This window comes from Anser anser (genome assembly GCF_964211835.1).
Source record: "Anser anser genome assembly, chromosome: 5".
NCBI classification, from domain to species: Eukaryota; Metazoa; Chordata; class Aves; order Anseriformes; family Anatidae; genus Anser; species Anser anser.
In genome coordinates this window covers 39839751-39857571 of record NC_139725.1, presented here as the reverse complement: position 1 = coordinate 39857571, position 17821 = coordinate 39839751, and the positions used below count along the sequence as shown (strand labels likewise).

At 56.8% G+C, this 17821-nt stretch overlaps 1 protein-coding gene across 1 annotated transcript in view; it reads left to right on the top strand.

The window, feature by feature from the left end:
• MUC2 (mucin 2, oligomeric mucus/gel-forming) overlaps positions 1 to 17821 on the top strand; it is an 84100-nt gene that overhangs the window by 41264 nt on the left and 25015 nt on the right. Inside the window, exons 40-50 of the mRNA XM_083840293.1 lie at positions 1042 to 1353; positions 2578 to 2889; positions 4114 to 4425; positions 5650 to 5961; positions 7186 to 7497; positions 8723 to 9034; positions 10260 to 10571; positions 11797 to 12108; positions 13333 to 13644; positions 14869 to 15180; positions 16405 to 16716. Coding sequence (XP_083696419.1) covers positions 1042 to 1353; positions 2578 to 2889; positions 4114 to 4425; positions 5650 to 5961; positions 7186 to 7497; positions 8723 to 9034; positions 10260 to 10571; positions 11797 to 12108; positions 13333 to 13644; positions 14869 to 15180; positions 16405 to 16716 — 3432 coding nt within the window. The remainder of the gene's footprint in view (positions 1 to 1041; positions 1354 to 2577; positions 2890 to 4113; positions 4426 to 5649; positions 5962 to 7185; positions 7498 to 8722; positions 9035 to 10259; positions 10572 to 11796; positions 12109 to 13332; positions 13645 to 14868; positions 15181 to 16404; positions 16717 to 17821) is intronic.

The following is a 17821-nucleotide window of genomic DNA, read 5'->3' as shown; positions in this document are numbered from 1 at the left end:
CAGGGGTCCTGGGCAGAAGCTCTGGTGTTTCCCAGCGCTGCAGTGCTCTGTGGAGGTTGTTCCAGCCTGGGGCCTCCGGCAGGCTGGATCAGATAGGGATCGGAGTGGAAGTCTTGCGTTTGCTGCTGCGGGGCCTCATCCTTCAGCTGGAGAGAACGTCGTGAGCGGGAAGCGGTGTATGCGAGGGGAGGGGGGCTTGTCTTCTGTGTCACTGTGTTTCCAGGCGCTGTTGGGACGCAGCTTTTGCCAACTTTCTTCCTTTTCTTGTGCTGCATTAGCCCTGTGCTCTTCTGGTGTATGCAGTGCTCCTCTCTCTCCTACGCGTATCTTCACGTCTCGCTGTACTAGCACAGAGGTAGCTGGTTCTGAGGCAGGCCTCAGTGTGTCCTCAACAGTTTCTAACAGTGCAAATGAAAAGCAGTTCTGGCATTGAGGCCCACAGCGAGAACTAGCGTGCTCACGAGAGAAGGATGAAGCAGCATAGTGAGCCCGAGTTTCCTATCCCGCCATGGCAATACGTGGGGGAGTAGTTTCAAAAGGGCTGGCTGAGGTCTAGCGCAGATATTGCTCAAGCAGCTACTGAGGTTCAGATGAGCCAAGTCTCGCAGAGGGGATGGGCTTCTGGAGTGAACATGCCCCGTGATTTCACGCACAGGGATCGGGGATCTGTCCATGGCTTACAGGGTGAGAGCGATAGGGAAGGATGCAAAGAGGTGTCTGGTGATGTCCGTGAATTGGGCTGGATTTGGGACTGCTGAGCTCTTCTGTGCAGTATAGAGTTTTCAGACTCCAGAGAGCTGTTGCATGCAGCGTTGGTCCCTGGGGAAGTGTTGGCATCTGTCTGCCGTGCAAGCTGTAGGAGATTTTGTCTGTGATCCCCATGTTCTTCTGCAAGTGCCACGAGGAGAGCTGGTTCTGCTTTATTCCTGTCGGCACTTCCTCTGCTCAGGTTGATGGCGTTTCATGAGGTTGCTGGAAAGCCACGGAGGTTAATGCCAAGCGCCATTTGCCGGTTTGCAATAAAGCACTGTGTTTTCTCAGGAACCACTCCCCCCGGCACCACATCTGTTGAAACTGTGTCGACCACCACTCGCCCGCCAATATCGACGACAGGCCCCACTCCCCCCGGTACCACGACTGTCCCTGTGTCGACCACGACTCTCCCACCAATCTCAACGACAGGTCCCAGCAGTACCACCAGTGGCACGACGCCCTCCAGCAGCAGCACCCCGGGGACAACGCCTGTTACTCCTCCAACGACCACGTCCCCGACTACCCTGACCACTACCAGCGCATCCACGCCCACACCGACACACACCACCTCCCTGTCACCTCCGTCCTCGACAAGCGAAGGTAATTGTCTGGCCATGGGGACACGTGTTTCCTTGTGGGGGGAGAAATGAAGGTCTGTGAGCACCTCGACTTGTGTGCGCTTTCTGTGTGGGACGAGGGCTGGCAGGAGTTATTGAGCCTTCCCGAAAAGCGCTGGTGCCCAGCGCTCGGCCTGAGGCTGGCTGTGTGGAGGTGAGGAGGGTGCAGGGGTCCTGGGCAGAAGCTCTGGTGTTTCCCAACGCTGCAGTGCTCTGTGGAGGTTGTTCCAGCCTGGGGCCTCCGGCCGGCTTAGTCAGATAGGGATCTGAGTGGAAGTCTTGCGTTTGCTGCTGCGGGGCCTCATCCTTCAGCTGGAGAGAACGTCGTGAGCGGGAAGCGGTGTATGCGAGGGGAGGGGGGCTTGTCTTCTGTGTCACTGTGTTTCCAGGCGCTGTTAGGACGCAGCTTTTGCCAACTTTCTTCCTTTTCTTGTGCTGCATTAGCCCTGTGCTCTTCTGGTGTATGCAGTGCTCCTCTCTCTCCTACGCGTATCTTCACGTCTCGCTGTACTAGCACAGAGGTAGCCGGTTCTGAGGCAGGCCTCAGTGTGTCCTCAACAGTTTCTAACAGTGCAAACGAAAAGCAGTTCTGGCATTGAGGCCCACAGCGAGAACTAGCGTGCTCACGAGAGAAGGGTGAAGCAGCATAGTGAGCCCGAGTTTCCTATCCCGCCATGGCAATACGTGGGGGAGTAGTTTCAAAAGGGCTGGCTGAGGTCTAGCGCAGATATTGCTCAAGCAGCTACTGAGGTTCAGATGAGCCAAGTCTCGCAGAGGGGATGGGCTTCTGGAGTGAACATGCCCCGTGATTTCACGCACAGGGATCGGGGATCTGTCCATGGCTTACAGGGTGAGAGCGATAGGGAAGGATGCAAAGAGGTGTCTGGTGATGTCCGTGAATTGGGCTGGATTTGGGACTGCTGAGCTCTTCTGTGCAGTATAGAGTTTTCAGACTCCAGAGAGCTGTTGCATGCAGCGTTGGTCCCTGGGGAAGTGTTGGCATCTGTCTGCCGTGCAAGCTGTAGGAGATTTTGTCTGTGATCCCCATGTTCTTCTGCAAGTGCCACGAGGAGAGCTGGTTCTGCTTTATTCCTGTCGGCACTTCCTCTGCTCAGGTTGATGGCGTTTCATGAGGTTGCTGGAAAGCCACGGAGGTTAATGCCAAGCGCCATTTGCCGGTTTGCAATAAAGCACTGTGTTTTCTCAGGAACCACTCCCCCCGGCACCACATCTGTTGAAACTGTGTCGACCACCACTCGCCCGCCAATATCGACGACAGGCCCCACTCCCCCCGGTACCACGACTGTCCCTGTGTCGACCACGACTCTCCCACCAATCTCAACGACAGGTCCCAGCAGTACCACCAGTGGCACGACGCCCTCCAGCAGCAGCACCCCGGGGACAACGCCTGTTACTCCTCCAACGACCACGTCCCCGACTACCCTGACTACTACCAGCGCATCCACGCCCACGCCGACACACACCACCTCCCTGTCACCTCCGTCCTCAACAAGCGAAGGTAATTGTCTGGCCATGGGGACACGTGTTTCCTTGTGGGGGGAGAAATGAAGGTCTGTGAGCACCTCGACTTGTGTGCGCTTTCTGTGTGGGACGAGGGCTGGCAGGAGTTATTGAGCCTTCCTGAAAAGCGCTGGTGCCCAGCGCTCGGCCTGAGGCTGGCTGTGTGGAGGTGAGGAGGGTGCAGGGGTCCTGGGCAGAAGCTCTGGTGTTTCCCAACGCTGCAGTGCTCTGTGGAGGTTGTTCCAGCCTGGGGCCTCCGGCCGGCTTAGTCAGATAGGGATCGGAGTGGAAGTCTTGCGTTTGCTTCTGCGGGGCCTCATCCTTCAGCTGGAGAGAACGTCGTGAGCGGGAAGCGGTGTATGCGAGGGGAGGGGGGCTTGTCTTCTGTGTCACTGAGTTTCCAGGCGCTGTTGGGACGCAGCTTTTGCCAACTTTCTTCCTTTTCTTGTGCTGCATTAGCCCTGTGCTCTTCTGGTGTATGCAGTGCTCCTCTCTCTCCTACGCGTATCTTCACGTCTCGCTGTACTAGCACAGAGGTAGCCGGTTCTGAGGCAGGCCTCAGTGTGTCCTCAACAGTTTCTAACAGTGCAAACGAAAAGCAGTTCTGGCATTGAGGCCCAGAGCGAGAACTAGCGTGCTCACGAGAGAAGGATGAAGCAGCATAGTGAGCCCAAGTTTCCTATCCCGCCATGGCAATACGTGGGGGAGTAGTTTCAAAAGGGCTGGCTGAGGTCTAGCGCAGATATTGCTCAAGCAGCTACTGAGGTTCAGATGAGCCAAGTCTCGCAGAGGGGATGGGCTTCTGGAGTGACCATGCCCCGTGATTTCACGCACAGGGAGCGGGGATCTGTCCATGGCTTACAGGGTGAGAGCGATAGGGAAGGATGCAAAGAGGTGGCTGGTGATGTCCGTGAATTGGGCTGGATTTGGGACTGCTGAGCTCTTCTGTGCAGTATAGAGTTTTCAGACTCCAGAGAGCTGTTGCATGCAGCGTTGGTCCCTGCGGAAGTGTTGGCATCTGTCTGCCGTGCAAGCTGTAGGAGATTTTGTCTGTGATCCCCATGTTCTTCTGCAAGTGCCACGAGGAGAGCTGGTTCTGCTTTATTCCTGTCGGCACTTCCTCTGCTCAGGTTGATGGCGTTTCATGAGGTTGCTGGAAAGCCACGGAGGTTAATGCCAAGCGCCATTTGCCGGTTTGCAATAAAGCACTGTGTTTTCTCAGGAACCACTCCCCCCGGCACCACATCTGTTGAAACTGTGTCGACCACCACTCGCCCGCCAATATCGACGACAGGCCCCACTCCCCCCGGTACCACGACTGTCCCTGTGTCGACCACGACTCTCCCACCAATCTCAACGACAGGTCCCAGCAGTACCACCAGTGGCACGACGCCCTCCAGCAGCAGCACCCCGGGGACAACGCCTGTTACTCCTCCAACGACCACGTCCCCGACTACCCTGACTACTAGCAGCGCATCCACGCCCACACCGACACACACCACCTCCCTGTCACCTCCGTCCTCGACAAGCGAAGGTAATTGTCTGGCCATGGGGACACGTGTTTCCTTGTAGGGGGAGAAATGAAGGTCTGTGAGCACCTCGACTTGTGTGCGCTTTCTGTGTGGGACGAGGGCTGGCAGGAGTTATTGAGCCTTCCCGAAAAGCGCTGGTGCCCAGCGCTCGGCCTGAGGCTGGCTGTGTGGAGGTGAGGAGGGTGCAGGGGTCCTGGGCAGAAGCTCTGGTGTTTCCCAATGCTGCAGTGCTCTGTGGAGGTTGTTCCAGCCTGGGGCCTCCGGCCGGCTTAGTCAGATAGGGATCGGAGTGGAAGTCTTGCGTTTGCTTCTGCGGGGCCTCATCCTTCAGCTGGAGAGAACGTCGTGAGCGGGAAGCGGTGTATGCGAGGGGAGGGGGGCTTGTCTTCTGTGTCACTGTGTTTCCAGGCGCTGTTGGGACGCAGCTTTTGCCAACTTTCTTCCTTTTCTTGTGCTGCATTAGCCCTGTGCTCTTCTGGTGTATGCAGTGCTCCTCTCTCTCCTACGCGTATCTTCACGTCTCGCTGTACTAGCACAGAGGTAGCCGGTTCTGAGGCAGGCCTCAGTGTGTCCTCAACAGTTTCTAACAGTGCAAACGAAAAGCAGTTCTGGCATTGAGGCCCAGAGCGAGAACTAGCGTGCTCACGAGAGAAGGATGAAGCAGCATAGTGAGCCCAAGTTTCCTATCCCGCCATGGCAATACGTGGGGGAGTAGTTTCAAAAGGGCTGGCTGAGGTCTAGCGCAGATATTGCTCAAGCAGCTACTGAGGTTCAGATGAGCCAAGTCTCGCAGAGGGGATGGGCTTCTGGAGTGACCATGCCCCGTGATTTCACGCACAGGGAGCGGGGATCTGTCCATGGCTTACAGGGTGAGAGCGATAGGGAAGGATGCAAAGAGGTGTCTGGTGATGTCCGTGAATTGGGCTGGATTTGGGACTGCTGAGCTCTTCTGTGCAGTATAGAGTTTTCAGACTCCAGAGAGCTGTTGCATGCAGCGTTGGTCCCTGGGGAAGTGTTGGCATCTGTCTGCCGTGCAAGCTGTAGGAGATTTTGTCTGTGATCCCCATGTTCTTCTGCAAGTGCCACGAGGAGAGCTGGTTCTGCTTTATTCCTGTCGGCACTTCCTCTGCTCAGGTTGATGGCGTTTCATGAGGTTGCTGGAAAGCCACGGAGATTAATGCCAAGCGCCATTTGCCGGTTTGCAATAAAGCACTGTGTTTTCTCAGGAACCACTCCCCCCGGCACCACATCTGTTGAAACTGTGTCGACCACCACTCGCCCGCCAATATCGACGACAGGCCCCACTCCCCCCGGTACCACGACTGTCCCTGTGTCGACCACGACTCTCCCACCAATCTCAACGACAGGTCCCAGCAGTACCACCAGTGGCACGACGCCCTCCAGCAGCAGCACCCCGGGGACAACGCCTGTTACTCCTCCAACGACCACGTCCCCGACTACCCTGACTACTAGCAGCGCATCCACGCCCACACCGACACACACCACCTCCCTGTCACCTCCGTCCTCGACAAGCGAAGGTAATTGTCTGGCCATGGGGACACGTGTTTCCTTGTAGGGGGAGAAATGAAGGTCTGTGAGCACCTCGACTTGTGTGCGCTTTCTGTGTGGGACGAGGGCTGGCAGGAGTTATTGAGCCTTCCCGAAAAGCGCTGGTGCCCAGCGCTCGGCCTGAGGCTGGCTGTGTGGAGGTGAGGAGGGTGCAGGGGTCCTGGGCAGAAGCTCTGGTGTTTCCCAACGCTGCAGTGCTCTGTGGAGGTTGTTCCAGCCTGGGGCCTCCGGCCGGCTTAGTCAGATAGGGATCGGAGTGGAAGTCTTGCGTTTGCTTCTGCGGGGCCTCATCCTTCAGCTGGAGAGAACGTCGTGAGCGGGAAGCGGTGTATGCGAGGGGAGGGGGGCTTGTCTTCTGTGTCACTGAGTTTCCAGGCGCTGTTGGGACGCAGCTTTTGCCAACTTTCTTCCTTTTCTTGTGCTGCATTAGCCCTGTGCTCTTCTGGTGTATGCAGTGCTCCTCTCTCTCCTACGCGTATCTTCACGTCTCGCTGTACTAGCACAGAGGTAGCCGGTTCTGAGGCAGGCCTCAGTGTGTCCTCAACAGTTTCTAACAGTGCAAACGAAAAGCAGTTCTGGCATTGAGGCCCAGAGCGAGAACTAGCGTGCTCACGAGAGAAGGATGAAGCAGCATAGTGAGCCCAAGTTTCCTATCCCGCCATGGCAATACGTGGGGGAGTAGTTTCAAAAGGGCTGGCTGAGGTCTAGCGCAGATATTGCTCAAGCAGCTACTGAGGTTCAGATGAGCCAAGTCTCGCAGAGGGGATGGGCTTCTGGAGTGACCATGCCCCGTGATTTCACGCACAGGGAGCGGGGATCTGTCCATGGCTTACAGGGTGAGAGCGATAGGGAAGGATGCAAAGAGGTGGCTGGTGATGTCCGTGAATTGGGCTGGATTTGGGACTGCTGAGCTCTTCTGTGCAGTATAGAGTTTTCAGACTCCAGAGAGCTGTTGCATGCAGCGTTGGTCCCTGGGGAAGTGTTGGCATCTGTCTGCCGTGCAAGCTGTAGGAGATTTTGTCTGTGATCCCCATGTTCTTCTGCAAGTGCCACGAGGAGAGCTGGTTCTGCTTTATTCCTGTCGGCACTTCCTCTGCTCAGGTTGATGGCGTTTCATGAGGTTGCTGGAAAGCCACGGAGGTTAATGCCAAGCGCCATTTGCCGGTTTGCAATAAAGCACTGTGTTTTCTCAGGAACCACTCCCCCCGGCACCACATCTGTTGAAACTGTGTCGACCACCACTCGCCCGCCAATATCGACGACAGGCCCCACTCCCCCCGGTACCACGACTGTCCCTGTGTCGACCACGACTCTCCCACCAATCTCAACGACAGGTCCCAGCAGTACCACCAGTGGCACGACGCCCTCCAGCAGCAGCACCCCGGGGACAACGCCTGTTACTCCTCCAACGACCACGTCCCCGACTACCCTGACTACTAGCAGCGCATCCACGCCCACACCGACACACACCACCTCCCTGTCACCTCCGTCCTCGACAAGCGAAGGTAATTGTCTGGCCATGGGGACACGTGTTTCCTTGTGGGGGGAGAAATGAAGGTCTGTGAGCACCTCGACTTGTGTGCGCTTTCTGTGTGGGACGAGGGCTGGCAGGAGTTATTGAGCCTTCCCGAAAAGCGCTGGTGCCCAGCGCTCGGCCTGAGGCTGGCTGTGTGGAGGTGAGGAGGGTGCAGGGGTCCTGGGCAGAAGCTCTGGTGTTTCCCAACGCTGCAGTGCTCTGTGGAGGTTGTTCCAGCCTGGGGCCTCCGGCCGGCTTAGTCAGATAGGGATCGGAGTGGAAGTCTTGCGTTTGCTTCTGCGGGGCCTCATCCTTCAGCTGGAGAGAACGTCGTGAGCGGGAAGCGGTGTATGCGAGGGGAGGGGGGCGAGTCTTCTGTGTCACTGTGTTTCCAGGCGCTGTTGGGACGCAGCTTTTGCCAACTTTCTTCCTTTTCTTGTGCTGCATTAGCCCTGTGCTCTTCTGGTGTATGCAGTGCTCCTCTCTCTCCTACGCGTATCTTCACGTCTCGCTGTACTAGCACAGAGGTAGCCGGTTCTGAGGCAGGCCTCAGTGTGTCCTCAACAGTTTCTAACAGTGCAAACGAAAAGCAGTTCTGGCATTGAGGCCCAGAGCGAGAACTAGCGTGCTCACGAGAGAAGGATGAAGCAGCATAGTGAGCCCAAGTTTCCTATCCCGCCATGGCAATACGTGGGGGGAGTAGTTTCAAAAGGGCTGGCTGAGGTCTAGCGCAGATATTGCTCAAGCAGCTACTGAGGTTCAGATGAGCCAAGTCTCGCAGAGGGGATGGGCTTCTGGAGTGAACATGCCCCGTGATTTCACGCACAGGGAGCGGGGATCTGTCCATGGCTTACAGGGTGAGAGCGATAGGGAAGGATGCAAAGAGGTGGCTGGTGATGTCCGTGAATTGGGCTGGATTTGGGACTGCTGAGCTCTTCTGTGCAGTATAGAGTTTTCAGACTCCAGAGAGCTGTTGCATGCAGCGTTGGTCCCTGGGGAAGTGTTGGCATCTGTCTGCCGTGCAAGCTGTAGGAGATTTTGTCTGTGATCCCCATGTTCTTCTGCAAGTGCCACGAGGAGAGCTGGTTCTGCTTTATTCCTGTCGGCACTTCCTCTGCTCAGGTTGATGGCGTTTCATGAGGTTGCTGGAAAGCCACGGAGGTTAATGCCAAGCGCCATTTGCCGGTTTGCAATAAAGCACTGTGTTTTCTCAGGAACCACTCCCCCCGGCACCACATCTGTTGAAACTGTGTCGACCACCACTCGCCCGCCAATATCGACGACAGGCCCCACTCCCCCCGGTACCACGACTGTCCCTGTGTCGACCACGACTCTCCCACCAATCTCAACGACAGGTCCCAGCAGTACCACCAGTGGCACGACGCCCTCCAGCAGCAGCACCCCGGGGACAACGCCTGTTACTCCTCCAACGACCACGTCCCCGACTACCCTGACTACTAGCAGCGCATCCACGCCCACACCGACACACACCACCTCCCTGTCACCTCCGTCCTCGACAAGCGAAGGTAATTGTCTGGCCATGGGGACACGTGTTTCCTTGTGGGGGGAGAAATGAAGGTCTGTGAGCACCTCGACTTGTGTGCGCTTTCTGTGTGGGACGAGGGCTGGCAGGAGTTATTGAGCCTTCCCGAAAAGCGCTGGTGCCCAGCGCTCGGCCTGAGGCTGGCTGTGTGGAGGTGAGGAGGGTGCAGGGGTCCTGGGCAGAAGCTCTGGTGTTTCCCAACGCTGCAGTGCTCTGTGGAGGTTGTTCCAGCCTGGGGCCTCCGGCCGGCTTAGTCAGATAGGGATCGGAGTGGAAGTCTTGCGTTTGCTTCTGCGGGGCCTCATCCTTCAGCTGGAGAGAACGTCGTGAGCGGGAAGCGGTGTATGCGAGGGGAGGGGGGCGAGTCTTCTGTGTCACTGTGTTTCCAGGCGCTGTTGGGACGCAGCTTTTGCCAACTTTCTTCCTTTTCTTGTGCTGCATTAGCCCTGTGCTCTTCTGGTGTATGCAGTGCTCCTCTCTCTCCTACGCGTATCTTCACGTCTCGCTGTACTAGCACAGAGGTAGCCGGTTCTGAGGCAGGCCTCAGTGTGTCCTCAACAGTTTCTAACAGTGCAAACGAAAAGCAGTTCTGGCATTGAGGCCCAGAGCGAGAACTAGCGTGCTCACGAGAGAAGGATGAAGCAGCATAGTGAGCCCAAGTTTCCTATCCCGCCATGGCAATACGTGGGGGGAGTAGTTTCAAAAGGGCTGGCTGAGGTCTAGCGCAGATATTGCTCAAGCAGCTACTGAGGTTCAGATGAGCCAAGTCTCGCAGAGGGGATGGGCTTCTGGAGTGAACATGCCCCGTGATTTCACGCACAGGGAGCGGGGATCTGTCCATGGCTTACAGGGTGAGAGCGATAGGGAAGGATGCAAAGAGGTGGCTGGTGATGTCCGTGAATTGGGCTGGATTTGGGACTGCTGAGCTCTTCTGTGCAGTATAGAGTTTTCAGACTCCAGAGAGCTGTTGCATGCAGCGTTGGTCCCTGGGGAAGTGTTGGCATCTGTCTGCCGTGCAAGCTGTAGGAGATTTTGTCTGTGATCCCCATGTTCTTCTGCAAGTGCCACGAGGAGAGCTGGTTCTGCTTTATTCCTGTCGGCACTTCCTCTGCTCAGGTTGATGGCGTTTCATGAGGTTGCTGGAAAGCCACGGAGGTTAATGCCAAGCGCCATTTGCCGGTTTGCAATAAAGCACTGTGTTTTCTCAGGAACCACTCCCCCCGGCACCACATCTGTTGAAACTGTGTCGACCACCACTCGCCCGCCAATATCGACGACAGGCCCCACTCCCCCCGGTACCACGACTGTCCCTGTGTCGACCACGACTCTCCCACCAATCTCAACGACAGGTCCCAGCAGTACCACCAGTGGCACGACGCCCTCCAGCAGCAGCACCCCGGGGACAACGCCTGTTACTCCTCCAACGACCACGTCCCCGACTACCCTGACTACTAGCAGCGCATCCACGCCCACACCGACACACACCACCTCCCTGTCACCTCCGTCCTCGACAAGCGAAGGTAATTGTCTGGCCATGGGGACACGTGTTTCCTTGTGGGGGGAGAAATGAAGGTCTGTGAGCACCTCGACTTGTGTGCGCTTTCTGTGTGGGACGAGGGCTGGCAGGAGTTATTGAGCCTTCCCGAAAAGCGCTGGTGCCCAGCGCTCGGCCTGAGGCTGGCTGTGTGGAGGTGAGGAGGGTGCAGGGGTCCTGGGCAGAAGCTCTGGTGTTTCCCAACGCTGCAGTGCTCTGTGGAGGTTGTTCCAGCCTGGGGCCTCCGGCCGGCTTAGTCAGATAGGGATCGGAGTGGAAGTCTTGCGTTTGCTTCTGCGGGGCCTCATCCTTCAGCTGGAGAGAACGTCGTGAGCGGGAAGCGGTGTATGCGAGGGGAGGGGGGCTTGTCTTCTGTGTCACTGAGTTTCCAGGCGCTGTTGGGACGCAGCTTTTGCCAACTTTCTTCCTTTTCTTGTGCTGCATTAGCCCTGTGCTCTTCTGGTGTATGCAGTGCTCCTCTCTCTCCTACGCGTATCTTCACGTCTCGCTGTACTAGCACAGAGGTAGCCGGTTCTGAGGCAGGCCTCAGTGTGTCCTCAACAGTTTCTAACAGTGCAAACGAAAAGCAGTTCTGGCATTGAGGCCCAGAGTGAGAACTAGCGTGCTCACGAGAGAAGGATGAAGCAGCATAGTGAGCCCAAGTTTCCTATCCCGCCATGGCAATACGTGGGGGGAGTAGTTTCAAAAGGGCTGGCTGAGGTCTAGCGCAGATATTGCTCAAGCAGCTACTGAGGTTCAGATGAGCCAAGTCTCGCAGAGGGGATGGGCTTCTGGAGTGACCATGCCCCGTGATTTCACGCACAGGGAGCGGGGATCTGTCCATGGCTTACAGGGTGAGAGCGATAGGGAAGGATGCAAAGAGGTGGCTGGTGATGTCCGTGAATTGGGCTGGATTTGGGACTGCTGAGCTCTTCTGTGCAGTATAGAGTTTTCAGACTCCAGAGAGCTGTTGCATGCAGCGTTGGTCCCTGGGGAAGTGTTGGCATCTGTCTGCCGTGCAAGCTGTAGGAGATTTTGTCTGTGATCCCCATGTTCTTCTGCAAGTGCCACGAGGAGAGCTGGTTCTGCTTTATTCCTGTCGGCACTTCCTCTGCTCAGGTTGATGGCGTTTCATGAGGTTGCTGGAAAGCCACGGAGGTTAATGCCAAGCGCCATTTGCCGGTTTGCAATAAAGCACTGTGTTTTCTCAGGAACCACTCCCCCCGGCACCACATCTGTTGAAACTGTGTCGACCACCACTCGCCCGCCAATATCGACGACAGGCCCCACTCCCCCCGGTACCACGACTGTCCCTGTGTCGACCACGACTCTCCCACCAATCTCAACGACAGGTCCCAGCAGTACCACCAGTGGCACGACGCCCTCCAGCAGCAGCACCCCGGGGACAACGCCTGTTACTCCTCCAACGACCACGTCCCCGACTACCCTGACTACTAGCAGCGCATCCACGCCCACACCGACACACACCACCTCCCTGTCACCTCCGTCCTCGACAAGCGAAGGTAATTGTCTGGCCATGGGGACACGTGTTTCCTTGTGGGGGGAGAAATGAAGGTCTGTGAGCACCTCGACTTGTGTGCGCTTTCTGTGTGGGACGAGGGCTGGCAGGAGTTATTGAGCCTTCCCGAAAAGCGCTGGTGCCCAGCGCTCGGCCTGAGGCTGGCTGTGTGGAGGTGAGGAGGGTGCAGGGGTCCTGGGCAGAAGCTCTGGTGTTTCCCAACGCTGCAGTGCTCTGTGGAGGTTGTTCCAGCCTGGGGCCTCCGGCCGGCTTAGTCAGATAGGGATCGGAGTGGAAGTCTTGCGTTTGCTTCTGCGGGGCCTCATCCTTCAGCTGGAGAGAACGTCGTGAGCGGGAAGCGGTGTATGCGAGGGGAGGGGGGCTTGTCTTCTGTGTCACTGTGTTTCCAGGCGCTGTTGGGACGCAGCTTTTGCCAACTTTCTTCCTTTTCTTGTGCTGCATTAGCCCTGTGCTCTTCTGGTGTATGCAGTGCTCCTCTCTCTCCTACGCGTATCTTCACGTCTCGCTGTACTAGCACAGAGGTAGCCGGTTCTGAGGCAGGCCTCAGTGTGTCCTCAACAGTTTCTAACAGTGCAAACGAAAAGCAGTTCTGGCATTGAGGCCCAGAGCGAGAACTAGCGTGCTCACGAGAGAAGGATGAAGCAGCATAGTGAGCCCAAGTTTCCTATCCCGCCATGGCAATACGTGGGGGAGTAGTTTCAAAAGGGCTGGCTGAGGTCTAGCGCAGATATTGCTCAAGCAGCTACTGAGGTTCAGATGAGCCAAGTCTCGCAGAGGGGATGGGCTTCTGGAGTGACCATGCCCCGTGATTTCACGCACAGGGAGCGGGGATCTGTCCATGGCTTACAGGGTGAGAGCGATAGGGAAGGATGCAAAGAGGTGGCTGGTGATGTCCGTGAATTGGGCTGGATTTGGGACTGCTGAGCTCTTCTGTGCAGTATAGAGTTTTCAGACTCCAGAGAGCTGTTGCATGCAGCGTTGGTCCCTGGGGAAGTGTTGGCATCTGTCTGCCGTGCAAGCTGTAGGAGATTTTGTCTGTGATCCCCATGTTCTTCTGCAAGTGCCACGAGGAGAGCTGGTTCTGCTTTATTCCTGTCGGCACTTCCTCTGCTCAGGTTGATGGCGTTTCATGAGGTTGCTGGAAAGCCACGGAGGTTAATGCCAAGCGCCATTTGCCGGTTTGCAATAAAGCACTGTGTTTTCTCAGGAACCACTCCCCCCGGCACCACATCTGTTGAAACTGTGTCGACCACCACTCGCCCGCCAATATCGACGACAGGCCCCACTCCCCCCGGTACCACGACTGTCCCTGTGTCGACCACGACTCTCCCACCAATCTCAACGACAGGTCCCAGCAGTACCACCAGTGGCACGACGCCCTCCAGCAGCAGCACCCCGGGGACAACGCCTGTTACTCCTCCAACGACCACGTCCCCGACTACCCTGACTACTAGCAGCGCATCCACGCCCACACCGACACACACCACCTCCCTGTCACCTCCGTCCTCGACAAGCGAAGGTAATTGTCTGGCCATGGGGACACGTGTTTCCTTGTGGGGGGAGAAATGAAGGTCTGTGAGCACCTCGACTTGTGTGCGCTTTCTGTGTGGGACGAGGGCTGGCAGGAGTTATTGAGCCTTCCCGAAAAGCGCTGGTGCCCAGCGCTCGGCCTGAGGCTGGCTGTGTGGAGGTGAGGAGGGTGCAGGGGTCCTGGGCAGAAGCTCTGGTGTTTCCCAACGCTGCAGTGCTCTGTGGAGGTTGTTCCAGCCTGGGGCCTCCGGCCGGCTTAGTCAGATAGGGATCGGAGTGGAAGTCTTGCGTTTGCTTCTGCGGGGCCTCATCCTTCAGCTGGAGAGAACGTCGTGAGCGGGAAGCGGTGTATGCGAGGGGAGGGGGGCTTGTCTTCTGTGTCACTGTGTTTCCAGGCGCTGTTGGGACGCAGCTTTTGCCAACTTTCTTCCTTTTCTTGTGCTGCATTAGCCCTGTGCTCTTCTGGTGTATGCAGTGCTCCTCTCTCTCCTACGCGTATCTTCACGTCTCGCTGTACTAGCACAGAGGTAGCCGGTTCTGAGGCAGGCCTCAGTGTGTCCTCAACAGTTTCTAACAGTGCAAACGAAAAGCAGTTCTGGCATTGAGGCCCAGAGCGAGAACTAGCGTGCTCACGAGAGAAGGATGAAGCAGCATAGTGAGCCCAAGTTTCCTATCCCGCCATGGCAATACGTGGGGGAGTAGTTTCAAAAGGGCTGGCTGAGGTCTAGCGCAGATATTGCTCAAGCAGCTACTGAGGTTCAGATGAGCCAAGTCTCGCAGAGGGGATGGGCTTCTGGAGTGACCATGCCCCGTGATTTCACGCACAGGGAGCGGGGATCTGTCCATGGCTTACAGGGTGAGAGCGATAGGGAAGGATGCAAAGAGGTGGCTGGTGATGTCCGTGAATTGGGCTGGATTTGGGACTGCTGAGCTCTTCTGTGCAGTATAGAGTTTTCAGACTCCAGAGAGCTGTTGCATGCAGCGTTGGTCCCTGGGGAAGTGTTGGCATCTGTCTGCCGTGCAAGCTGTAGGAGATTTTGTCTGTGATCCCCATGTTCTTCTGCAAGTGCCACGAGGAGAGCTGGTTCTGCTTTATTCCTGTCGGCACTTCCTCTGCTCAGGTTGATGGCGTTTCATGAGGTTGCTGGAAAGCCACGGAGGTTAATGCCAAGCGCCATTTGCCGGTTTGCAATAAAGCACTGTGTTTTCTCAGGAACCACTCCCCCCGGCACCACATCTGTTGAAACTGTGTCGACCACCACTCGCCCGCCAATATCGACGACAGGCCCCACTCCCCCCGGTACCACGACTGTCCCTGTGTCGACCACGACTCTCCCACCAATCTCAACGACAGGTCCCAGCAGTACCACCAGTGGCACGACGCCCTCCAGCAGCAGCACCCCGGGGACAACGCCTGTTACTCCTCCAACGACCACGTCCCCGACTACCCTGACTACTAGCAGCGCATCCACGCCCACACCGACACACACCACCTCCCTGTCACCTCCGTCCTCGACAAGCGAAGGTAATTGTCTGGCCATGGGGACACGTGTTTCCTTGTGGGGGGAGAAATGAAGGTCTGTGAGCACCTCGACTTGTGTGCGCTTTCTGTGTGGGACGAGGGCTGGCAGGAGTTATTGAGCCTTCCCAAAAAGCGCTGGTGCCCAGCGCTCGGCCTGAGGCTGGCTGTGTGGAGGTGAGGAGGGTGCAGGGGTCCTGGGCAGAAGCTCTGGTGTTTCCCAACGCTGCAGTGCTCTGTGGAGGTTGTTCCAGCCTGGGGCCTCCGGCCGGCTTAGTCAGATAGGGATCGGAGTGGAAGTCTTGCGTTTGCTTCTGCGGGGCCTCATCCTTCAGCTGGAGAGAACGTTGTGAGCGGGAAGCGGTGTATGCGAGGGGAGGGGGGCTTGTCTTCTGTGTCACTGTGTTTCCAGGCGCTGTTAGGACGCAGCTTTTGCCAACTTTCTTCCTTTTCTTGTGCTGCATTAGCCCTGTGCTCTTCTGGTGTATGCAGTGCTCCTCTCTCTCCTACGCGTATCTTCACGTCTCGCTGTACTAGCACAGAGGTAGCCGGTTCTGAGGCAGGCCTCAGTGTGTCCTCAACAGTTTCTAACAGTGCAAACGAAAAGCAGTTCTGGCATTGAGGCCCACAGCGAGAACTAGCGTGCTCACGAGAGAAGGATGAAGCAGCATAGTGAGCCCGAGTTTCCTATCCCGCCATGGCAATACGTGGGGGAGTAGTTTCAAAAGGGCTGGCTGAGGTCTAGCGCAGATATTGCTCAAGCAGCTACTGAGGTTCAGATGAGCCAAGTCTCGCAGAGGGGATGGGCTTCTGGAGTGACCATGCCCCGTGATTTCACGCACAGGGAGCGGGGATCTGTCCATGGCTTACAGGGTGAGAGCGATAGGGAAGGATGCAAAGAGGTGGCTGGTGATGTCCGTGAATTGGGCTGGATTTGGGACTGCTGAGCTCTTCTGTGCAGTATAGAGTTTTCAGACTCCAGAGAGCTGTTGCATGCAGCGTTGGTCCCTGGGGAAGTGTTGGCATCTGTCTGCCGTGCAAGCTGTAGGAGATTTTGTCTGTGATCCCCATGTTCTTCTGCAAGTGCCACGAGGAGAGCTGGTTCTGCTTTATTCCTGTCGGCACTTCCTCTGCTCAGGTTGATGGCGTTTCATGAGGTTGCTGGAAAGCCACGGAGGTTAATGCCAAGCGCCATTTGCCGGTTTGCAATAAAGCACTGTGTTTTCTCAGGAACCACTCCCCCCGGCACCACATCTGTTGAAACTGTGTCGACCACCACTCGCCCGCCAATATCGACGACAGGCCCCACTCCCCCCGGTACCACGACTGTCCCTGTGTCGACCACGACTCTCCCACCAATCTCAACGACAGGTCCCAGCAGTACCACCAGTGGCACGACGCCCTCCAGCAGCAGCACCCCGGGGACAACGCCTGTTACTCCTCCAACGACCACGTCCCCGACTACCCTGACTACTAGCAGCGCATCCACGCCCACACCGACACACACCACCTCCCTGTCACCTCCGTCCTCGACAAGCGAAGGTAATTGTCTGGCCATGGGGACACGTGTTTCCTTGTGGGGGGAGAAATGAAGGTCTGTGAGCACCTCGACTTGTGTGCGCTTTCTGTGTGGGACGAGGGCTGGCAGGAGTTATTGAGCCTTCCCGAAAAGCGCTGGTGCCCAGCGCTCGGCCTGAGGCTGGCTGTGTGGAGGTGAGGAGGGTGCAGGGGTCCTGGGCAGAAGCTCTGGTGTTTCCCAACGCTGCAGTGCTCTGTGGAGGTTGTTCCAGCCTGGGGCCTCCGGCCGGCTTAGTCAGATAGGGATCGGAGTGGAAGTCTTGCGTTTGCTTCTGCGGGGCCTCATCCTTCAGCTGGAGAGAACGTCGTGAGCGGGAAGCGGTGTATGCGAGGGGAGGGGGGCGAGTCTTCTGTGTCACTGTGTTTCCAGGCGCTGTTGGGACGCAGCTTTTGCCAACTTTCTTCCTTTTCTTGTGCTGCATTAGCCCTGTGCTCTTCTGGTGTATGCAGTGCTCCTCTCTCTCCTACGCGTATCTTCACGTCTCGCTGTACTAGCACAGAGGTAGCCGGTTCTGAGGCAGGCCTCAGTGTGTCCTCAACAGTTTCTAACAGTGCAAACGAAAAGCAGTTCTGGCATTGAGGCCCAGAGCGAGAACTAGCGTGCTCACGAGAGAAGGATGAAGCAGCATAGTGAGCCCAAGTTTCCTATCCCGCCATGGCAATACGTGGGGGAGTAGTTTCAAAAGGGCTGGCTGAGGTCTAGCGCAGATATTGCTCAAGCAGCTACTGAGGTTCAGATGAGCCAAGTCTCGCAGAGGGGATGGGCTTCTGGAGTGACCATGCCCCGTGATTTCACGCACAGGGAGCGGGGATCTGTCCATGGCTTACAGGGTGAGAGCGATAGGGAAGGATGCAAAGAGGTGGCTGGTGATGTCCGTGAATTGGGCTGGATTTGGGACTGCTGAGCTCTTCTGTGCAGTATAGAGTTTTCAGACTCCAGAGAGCTGTTGCATGCAGCGTTGGTCCCTGGGGAAGTGTTGGCATCTGTCTGCCGTGCAAGCTGTAGGAGATTTTGTCTGTGATCCCCATGTTCTTCTGCAAGTGCCACGAGGAGAGCTGGTTCTGCTTT